At 40.9% G+C, this 10,161-nt stretch overlaps 1 protein-coding gene across 1 annotated transcript; it reads left to right on the top strand.

Moving 5' to 3' along the window:
• The first annotated feature begins 109 nt into the window (after positions 1 to 109).
• LOC122362843 (WASP homolog-associated protein with actin, membranes and microtubules) lies at positions 110 to 9,782 on the top strand. The gene is made up of 10 exons (XM_043264477.1): positions 110 to 1,063; positions 4,409 to 4,582; positions 4,940 to 5,090; positions 5,428 to 5,597; positions 6,098 to 6,266; positions 6,500 to 6,669; positions 6,935 to 7,021; positions 8,109 to 8,204; positions 8,355 to 8,643; positions 9,305 to 9,782. The coding sequence occupies exons 1-10, from the start codon at positions 533 to 535 to the stop codon at positions 9,583 to 9,585; spliced, it is 2,118 nt and encodes a 705-aa protein (XP_043120412.1). The 5' UTR covers positions 110 to 532; the 3' UTR covers positions 9,586 to 9,782.
• Positions 9,783 to 10,161: the final 379 nt, after the last annotated feature.

Raw genomic sequence — 10,161 nt, 5'->3', positions numbered from 1 at the left:
CCCACGATAGCTTCAGTAATTTTCTTAAAATTAACTAAAATTTGTGAAATTAGTTTTGTGCCAATTTATCTATCCAATAAAGCCTTTTAAGAAATTATAATTTCTCTGGCATCATTTCGAATAAATTCATATTATTGACAGAACTGATCAGAATCAGCAGGGTCTAGTTTCATCCGAAGGTTTATAAATAAATATAATGTAAAATATAGGCGAATCTAATTTTAGAGTTAGCTTTTGTTTTATGCATTTTTCTATTCATATTTGCTGTTTGTTTTTCATTGTCCAAATACATTTAAACTTGAGGAACGTCATCACCTTTACAGGACCACTCTAAAGATGAATTCTATTTCTATTTTAGAGTTACGGGTCGGGTGTTTGTATCAGGTCTCTCTGTACAGTTTGTTAATATCTGGCTTAAATACCGGCAATGAATCAGTGCGTCACGAGGGCGCTGGAATTCCCCGTCACGTGACCGCAGGAAGTTGACAGCTGATGACGGCGGAAGCGCAACGCGAACACAAACACCGACGCGATGAGCGAAGCGGAGAGCGAGCGCACGGACAGTTTAGACGGATGGGTCGCCGTTAAACGCGACGCCTTCGACGACAGCGAGAGCCACAAGCTCAGGTTCATCGTGGAGTGGAACGAGATCGAGACGAAGTTCGCGGTGACGTGTCACGACCGGACGCTGCAGCGGCGCGGCGACGCGAGCGGGAGCTGCGCGGGACTGTTCTCCGGCACGCAGCTGAGCGGCGTCGGAGCGCACTTGAGCGGCGTCCGCGACGAGCTGGGCCCGCTGCTTCCCGACCTGACGCGCTTCCGCGAGCCGAGCCTGTGGGAGCTGCTGTTCTCCAGCGCGCCGCGGTGCGATGCCGACGCGACCTGCAGGCGACTGGAGCGCTACTTCGGCGCCGCGGTGGACGCGTGCGGCCGCAAGATCGTCCTGGACGCGCTCTTCAGCGTCACTGCGGCGGACGAGCGCGAGTACTTCGAAAACCTGCAGGAGTTTAAATGCAGAGCGATGCGCGACGAGATTACGCGCTCCAAAGACGCTCTGCGCTTGGTGAGACGCGGCCCACGCTCTTGCGCTTTTGTGTATTCTGCTCTATTCTGTTCTGCTCTGTTCTATTCTATGCTGTTCTATTCTATGCTGTTCTGTTCTGTTCTATGCTGTTCTGTTCTATTCTATGCTATTCTATTCTATGCTGTTCTATTCTATGCTGTTCTATTCTGTTCTGCTCTGTTCTATTCTATGCTATTCTATTCTGTTCTGTTCTATGCTGTTCTGTTCTATTCTATGCTATTCTATTCTATGGTGTTCTGTTCTATTCTATTCTATGCTGTTCTATTCTATTCTATGGTGTTCTGTTCTATTCTATGCTGTTCTATTCTATTCTATGCTGTTCTTTTCTATGCTGTTCTATTCTGTTCTGTTCTATTCTATGCTATTCTATTCTGTTCTGTTCTATTCTGTTCTGTTCTATTCTATGCTGTTCTGTTCTATTCTGTTCTGTTCTATTCTGTTCTATTCTATTCTGCTCTGTTCTATTCTATTCTGCTCTGTTCTATTCTATGCTGTTCTGTTATATTCTATTCTGTTCTATTCTATGCTGTTCTGTTCTATTCTATTCTGTTCTATTCTATGCTGTTCTGTTCTATTCTATTCTATTCTGTTCTATTCTATGCTGTTCTGTTCTATTCTATTCTGTTCTATTCTATGCTGTTCTATTCTATTCTGTTCTATTCTATGCTGTTCTTTTCTATGCTGTTCTATTCTGTTCTATGCTGTTCTATTCTATTCTATGCTGTTTTGTTCTATGCTGTTCTATTCTGTTCTATTCTATTCTATGCTGTTCTGTTCTATTCTGTTCTATTCTATTCTGCTCTGTTCTATTCTGTTCTATTCTATTCTGCTCTGTTCTATTCTATGCTGTTCTGTTCTATTCTATTCTATGCTGTTCTATTCTATTCTATGCTGTTCTATTCTGTTCTGTTCTATGCTGTTGTGTTCTATTCTATGCTGTTCTGTTCTATGCTGTTCTGTTCTATTCTATGCTATTCTGTTCTGTTCTATGCTGTTCTATTCTATTCTATGCTGTTCTATTCTATTCTATGCTGTTCTATTCTGTTCTGTTCTATGCTGTTCTGTTCTATTCTATGCTATTCTGTTCTGTTCTATGCTGTTCTGTTCTATTCTATGCTATTCTATTCTATGCTGTTCTATTCTATTCTATGCTGTTTTGTTCTGTTCTGTTCTATGCTGTTCTATTCTATTCTGTTCTGTTCTGTTCTATTCTGTTCTATTCTATTCTGCTCTGTTATATTCTAGGCTGTTCTGTTCTATTCTATGCTATTCTGTTCTGTTCTATGCTGTTCTGTTCTATTCTATTCTGTTCTGTTCTGTGCTGTTCTATTCTGTTCTATTCTATTCTGCTCTGTTATGTTCTAGGCTGTTCTGTTATATTCTATTCTGTTCTATTCTGTTCTGTTCTATGCTGTTCTGTTCTATTCTATGCTGCTCTGTTCTCTTCTATTCTGTTCTATTCTATGCTGTTCTATTCTATTCTGTTCTGTTCTATGCTGTTCTATTCTATTCTATGCTATTCTATTCTATGCTGTTCTATTCTGTTCTGTTCTATTCTATGCTGTTCTGTTCTATTCTATTCTATGCTGTTCTATTCTGTTCTGTTCTATGCTGTTTTGTTCTATTCTATGCTATTCTATTCTGTTATGTTCTATGCTGTTCTGTTCTATTCTGTTCTATTCTATGCTATTCTATTCTATGCTGTTCTATTCTGTTCTGTTCTGTTCTATTCTATGCTGTTCTGTTCTATGCTGTTCTGTTGTATTCTGTTCTATTCTGTTCTATTCTATTCTGCTCTGTTCTATTCTATGCTGTTCTGTTATATTCTATTCTGTTCTATTCTATGCTGTTCTTTTCTATGCTGTTCTATTCTGTTCTATGCTGTTCTGTTCTATTCTATTCTATGCTGTTTTGTTCTATGCTGTTCTTTTCTATTCTGTTCTATTCTATTGTATGCTGTTCTGTTCTATTCTATTCTGCTCTGTTCTATTCTATGCTGTTCTGTTCTGTTCTATGCTGTTCTATTCTGTTCTATTCTATTCTATGCTGTTCTGTTCTATGCTGTTCTATTCTATTCTATGCTGTTCTATTCTGTTCTGTTCTATGCTGTTCTGTTCTATTCTATGCTGTTCTGTTCTATTCTATTCTATTCTATTCTATGCTGTTCTATTCTATTCTATGCTGTTTTGTTCTGTTCTGTTCTATGCTGTTCTATTCTGTTCTGTGCTGTTCTATTCTGTTCTATTCTATTCTGCTCTGTTCTATTCTAGGCTGTTCTGTTATATTCTATTCTGTTCTATTCTGTTCTGTTATATTCTATGCTGTTCTGTTCTATTCTATGCTGTTCTATTCTATTCTGCTCTGTTCTATTCTATGCTGTTCTATTCTGTTCTGTTCTATGCTGTTCTGTTCTATTCTATGCTATTCTATTCTATGCTGTTCTATTCTATTCTATGCTGTTCTGTTCTATTCTATTCTGCTCTGTTCTATTCTATGCTGTTCTGTTCTGTTCTATGCTGTTCTATTCTGTTCTGTTCTATTCTATGCTGTTCTATTCTATTCTATGCTGTTCTATTCTGTTCTGTTCTATGCTGTTTTGTTCTATTCTATGCTATTCTATTCTGTTATGTTCTATGCTGTTTTGTTCTATTCTATGCTATTCTATTCTGTTATGTTCTATGCTGTTCTGTTCTATTCTGTTATGTTCTATGCTGTTTTGTTCTATTCTATGCTATTCTATTCTGTTATGTTCTATGCTGTTCTGTTCTATTCTGTTCTGTTCTATGCTGTTCTGTTCTATTCTATGCTATTCTATTCTATGCTGTTTTGTTGTGTTCTGTTCTGTTCTGTTCTATGCTGTTCTATTCTATTCTGTTCTGTTTTGTTCTATGCTGTTCTATTCTATTCTGTTCTGTTTTGTTCTATGCTGTTCTATTCTGTTCTATTCTATTCTGTTCTATTCTGTTCTATTCTATTTGTGCCGTTCTGTTCCATTGTATTTCCCTTCTGTTTGGTTCTATTCTGTTGTGTTCACCATACCTGGCCACAACTCACTTCTGTTTGATAATTCTATTTTATTCTGTTATATTCCATTCTGTTTGGTTTGGTTCTATTCTTTTTTCTTGTGTTAATTTTTTTTATTATTCTATTGTATTTCATTCTATTCTATTGTGTTGTGTTGAAGTCCGTTTATTTGATTGTATTCTATACCATTTCATTCCATTCTATTTCTAAGTTCTAATTCTATTTCTAATTCTAGTTCTAACTCCATTCATTCTGATTGTTCTCTTCTGTTCCGCGTGGTTCTGTGTTTTTGTTCCTCAGCTGCTGCAGACTCATCCCAGCACTGACGGGCTCCAGAGGCTGATGAAGATCTACGAGGAGGAAGATGAGATTTACAGGGAGTTAGTGAGCGTGGCCACAAAGTTCTACCAGAACCTTCTGCAGCCCTTCAGAGACATGAGAGAGATCGCCACGCTCTACAAGACCGAGATTCTGGTACCTGCAAACATCACACACAGCATGCAAATACTGAAGAGAGTCGGTGTTGCTGAGTTTATCTCTCAAACCCAAAGAAAGCACTTGTTCATCAGTGAATTTTTTTCATTATAATGCTTTCATAATCCCAGCTTCTGCCGGTGCGCTTATTAGGCTCTGTAAGCAATTAAAGACTCATTCTAATGATTTAAATGGTTTATTAATAAACATGTGATTGGTCGGCTAGTGCTAAAATGAACGACTACTAGTCGACCAGAAAAATCCTTAGTCCGGGACAGCTCTATTAAAGCCCTGTCCTGGCCAGATCTGACCTGTCAGTCATTCAAGCAGCTGATGGACACGAGTGTGTTTGTTCAGAAATGTCTGGAGTACGAGGAGCTGGGCCCGAAGCGTGTGACTGAACTACAGGCTGAGATGAACGAATGGAATCAGCGTGGAGAAAAAGCTGTTCACTCCATACAGGACATCACAGCCGACTACTTCAGAGACACGTCCAGAGCGCTCACAGGTTCTCATCTTTTCTAATGAGCTTCTCACCACGGTCTAGAAAGTGCCTTAAAAGAGACAAAGAAACAGAATGCAAATATATCATAGATTCTCACGTGAACTCCAGTACTGTGCAGCACACAAAGATGAGCTTAGAAGATCTGTCCAGTGATAATATGAATAGTTTTCTAGATGTATTCTAAAATGCGTTTCATAAACAATAAAGTTTGCTTTGCATATTCCTGTGGTTCGGTCAAACTCTCTCTCCTGTGTGTGACCGTTCATCTCTCTGCTGATTACTCATGTTTTTATTACTTACCTGTGTGTGTGTGTGTGTGTGTGTGTGTGTGTTCCTTCAGGTATGGTGAAACAGATGGAACAGGATCAGAAGAGGTTTGGCCACGCCTCTTGGGCAATGGCCACGCCCAGACAAGAAAAACTAAGAGTCCTATTGGCTAAAGAGACGCTGCAGTACATGAGAGCGAAAGAGATGTGCATCAAACGGAAGAGAAACGAGATTCGAGAGAAGGTGTGTGTGTGTGTCACTTTTTATTTATATAGCACTTTTAACAACAGATTGTATCAAAGCACAGGAGAATAAAGAGATAGTGATGTATAATGACGAGATTAACACTTAATTTTTTGTGAAATGCAGAGGTGTGTGAGTGTGTTGACACACAAACATGCAAGCAGCCTTTTAATCAGTATTTACATAATCATTTGCTCTCTTTAATGTTTGTGTCTCAGAATGTGTCAGTGATCCACAAGAGGGAGCAGTTTCACTCTGCTGTCAATCAGATGCAGTGTTTTAAAGTGCATTGTGGGTATTATATTGCTGAGTTCATGTATTACTGGTTTGACATATTATAATGGCACACAAGTTCAAGGCCTGTTGGTTACCATGAAGAGGAGCGATGCTGTTTGTCTGCAACACGTCAATATTTAATGCTGTGCTGTCAGACAACACACACACACACACACACATCAGGTGACATGGATGGTAACAGGTGTGTGTGTGTGTGTGTGTAGATGCGTGGCGTGGCAGCGGGCGGCTCGGAAGCCGTGAGTGTCGTCGGTGAGCTGGAGCTGCAGTATTACGAGACGCAGCTGGAGCTTCACGACTGCAGGTTTGAGATCCTGAGAAATGAAGAGCTGCTGCTGCTGACACAGATCAAGAGTACACAGCGACAGATCAGAGGTCTCACACACTTTGACTTGTGCTGATTTTCTGCTGAGCTTCAGATGATTTAGCATCAGTGTTTCACTCATGAGGCCTGTCGCTCCTCAGTCTCGCTGTTTTCTGCTTTTACTATATTTAGTCATAAATGGTGTGACTGGCAGCTGTATTTAATGACGGGTGACATAACTAGACTGACCATATTTAGCCCTAGGACTGACGAGTGTGTGTGTGTGTGTGTGTGTGTTCTGCAGAGCTGCAGGAGCAGGTGGTGTATTATGATACCTGTGAGGACCCCGAGGAGCTGCAGGATGTTCAGGTAGATGTAAGTCCCGCCCACTCACACCTGCAGCAGCACCTGAAACAACTGGAGAGCAAAAGAGGAGCGATTTCATCACGCAGAGCTTACCTGAGGAACCAACGGGTACACACACACACACACACATTCTTGCATTTGTGGTGTACAGGTGACTCTCAAACAACGTAATGGCTTTTATACTGTACAAACTATATTTTCTAGCACCCTACTCCATACCAATTTTTTAATTTCATTAAACACTGTTTAGTATATGTTTTTTGTTTTTTTTTTAAGCCTTTTGTTTTTTGTTGTACATACACATACACACACATACACACACACTTTTTCTGTGCACATCATGCGTGTTTATCCAGTGTGTGTGTATCCGCAGGAGCTGTGTGTTCAGGCTCATGAGCAGCAGCAGCGTTCAGTGGCGCAGAGATCGGAGCAGCTCCGTCAGCATCACACCGCACAGCTGGTGAGTAACACTGTCACCATGGCAACCACAACCCACTGCATCACCCCGCACAGCATCCCATAATGAGTCACGGAACCGTAGGAACCGTGGGCTGTCTGTGGGCCGACTGAGTTTCCATGGTGATGAGCCTTCTGTCAGTCCTGCAGGGGTCACTCTCACATTCCCAGAATTCTCTGCGCTGGTGTGACTGCAGATCTTGTGCAGTGAATGTGGCATATGTTTGCCTTTAGTGCCTCTGGTGATCATGTGAACACTGAGCAGTAACAAACAGATGAGACGTCTGAGGTTTGTAAAAAAAAAAAAAAAATTCCAGCATGGAGGAATATCCTGCTTGAATCAATCAATCAATCATTTTTTATTTATATAGTGCTTTTTACAATACAGATTGTGTTTAAGCTCTGAACAGTATCAAATAGGAGAAAAGAGTAACGTATAATGACAAGATTAAACTATTAAATGCAGAGACTCGTCTGTGTAATCAAATCGTTGATAATCACTAGAAAGGAAAAGTGTGTTTAAAGGGGCAGTTCACCCAAAAATAACAGTTCTGTCACTAATTACTCACCCTCACCCTGTTTCAAGCCTGTAAGACTCTCAAGGTATTATTGATGAAATCTGAGAGCTATCTGACCCTGCATAGACCACAGAGGAACTACCACGATTAAGACGTGAAACATAGGAAAATAATCATGTGACTTCAGTGCTTCATCCTTAAACTTTTGAAGCTAGACGGTACTTTTTATGTGAAGAAAAGAAAAAATAACCTTATTTTAAATAAGGTTATTTTTTAAACATAATTACAAATTCAATGAAATGAAACGTGCTTTCAATTTATTTCATTTTACTTTAATAAATTAACAATTTTCTGGACTACAGTGGATGAGCTCTTCGTTTCCCAGAATGCAGCAGTCTGCCCCGTAAACTCTGTTCTTGTTGGACTGTTGCATTTCTTTCTTCATTTTTAATGATAAAATTACTCTTCCTGTCGTTGCATTTCCATATCTGATTCAAACTCTTAGTCATGAACTGAAAAGGTGATTCCTCTCAAAATGTGTGTGTGTGTGTGTGTGTGTGTGTGTTTGATCAGAAGCGAGAAAAGAGGAGAGCGGAGGAAGACCAGATGAAGCAGTGGGTGGAGAACGAGAGAGCTAAGACACTCAATAGACTGCGCAGCTTCCGAGAGGTGAGGTGTGTGTGTGTGTGTGTGTGTGTGTGTGTGTGTGTGTGTGTGCGCATGTGTGTGTGTGTGTGTGCGAGTGCGTGTGTGTGTGTGTCTGGGGTTGCTTTTCATCATGGCTTCATAAAATCTTTCCTGCATGTTTCTTGAGTTTAGAGACATCAGGGTCAGTACGCTTTACAGACGGCTCATGTGAAGGCAGTTTCAGATGACTCCTCCCAGCCCCTGTCAATCATCAGCCTGGGTCCGCAGAGCTCCACCCCCCAAAGAAGGAGGCGGGGTCAAAAGCAGCAAGAAATACCAATACAGATTCTGTTGCCGCCTGGACCGGCCTCAGAACATCCAGACCAGACATCTCCTGCTCTTCCTCCTCCTCCTCCTCCTCCTCCTGCCCCACCCGTCAGTGCAAAGATACCCATCCGAAACACTATAGAGCAACACTCAGGTGAGTCTCACGAACTGATGCTGTCTGCTCAGAGCGTCTATTGTGTTAATTCATACAGTAATGAGAATGCTATGTTAATAGTAGCATGTTAGTTGTGACAGGTTACATTAAGGCTGGAATACTAAGGTTCTTTAGTATTACCAGCAGCTTACAAGTTGCTCAATAACTAATTACCCTTCTCCATCCCCATCAGCCAGGCTTTGTCCTACTGATTCCCCTTTAAAGTTTATTTACAGAACTGCGTCTCCAGCAGATAGGTTCACAAAATATAAAATTAAGATCTTGGATGCAGTTTTCTTCCTGTGTTTCATCTTGAAGAAAGAGTTATGAATAGTTCGTATTCTCAAAAATACTTATTCTAATCTGGTTCCTTGTACTTAATTCAAGTTTTTGTAAAATCTTCTTAAAGTTGAGATAACCTCAGACTCATCCTAAATCCTCAAAGCTGAGCCAGTCTTTTGACGAAGACGTCTCACACGTCACATTCAGGAGCAGCTCGAGGTGATTAGCGTGGTTCATAGCAGGACAAATATTAAAGTGTTCAGTTTGCTGGATCAGAGACAGTCAGGTTATTTCAGTGATGCTTTCTATTTGATTTGGAGCTGAAACCTGAGCCGGACGAGTTTCACCCATTTGAGTAAATGACAAGTCTGTGATGCAGGATCGATGGACGAGCTGCTGGCGTCGCTGCAGCGTGGACAGAAACAGCTGCGTAAGGTCACGGTCAGCGAGGAGACCGGCGACGTCAGGAACAGCCTGCTGTCAGCCATCCGTCAGGGCGTGACCCTGAAGAAAGTCCCGCCCTCCAGCGGCCCCATACACAGCACAGACTCGGAGCTCGAGCGGAGCATCAAAGCCGCCATGATGAGGATGAAGAAGGTGTCTAACGTCTCTGATGATGAAGATCCGTCGGACGCGCCGTCTGGAGACTGGGAGAGTTAAACATGGTTGCCATTTCTGTTGGTCATGGCTGACATCCTTTGCCAAACTTTGGGTTTTTGCACTGATATGTCTTTTAGTAGGAATATATTAAGTAATTTTCCATGAAAATACAGCCAATTGCACTAAACATTAGAAATGTATAACATCTGTCACTTTGATTTGATTTTGAACGCTTTCATTAAAGTGCCTGATCAAGATGGTAGCGTCTGGATCTGTCTTCTGTCTGTCTGTGAGTCTGAGGGAAAGTTTGACTTCTGCTGAAAACTTTTCTTGGAGCTCTTGATGGTATCAAACCCGGACCAGTGTTGCTCAAGTTGTGCTACATGAGGTCCAGTTATGGAAATACTGACATGCAATCCATGCAAAACCATATTTAAATTGTTGTATATTTTATTTATTTCAAAATAAAGGTATCGGGTGTCATGTCATCCTCAAGTGCCCTGTGGAGTATTTCGAGGCCCTTTGCTTTTAATGCTTTACATGTTGTCTTTGGGAGATGCCATCATTTGCTCTCGATGTTAAGATGAAACCATTTCACAGATAACGAAATGCATGAATAATATAAACAGGATTACT

The sequence above is a fragment of the Puntigrus tetrazona genome, chromosome 18, assembly GCF_018831695.1.
Source record: "Puntigrus tetrazona isolate hp1 chromosome 18, ASM1883169v1, whole genome shotgun sequence".
NCBI lineage: Eukaryota > Metazoa > Chordata > Actinopteri > Cypriniformes > Cyprinidae > Puntigrus > Puntigrus tetrazona.
Note: the sequence above shows the minus strand (reverse complement) of the source record. Positions and strands in the feature narration are given on the sequence as shown.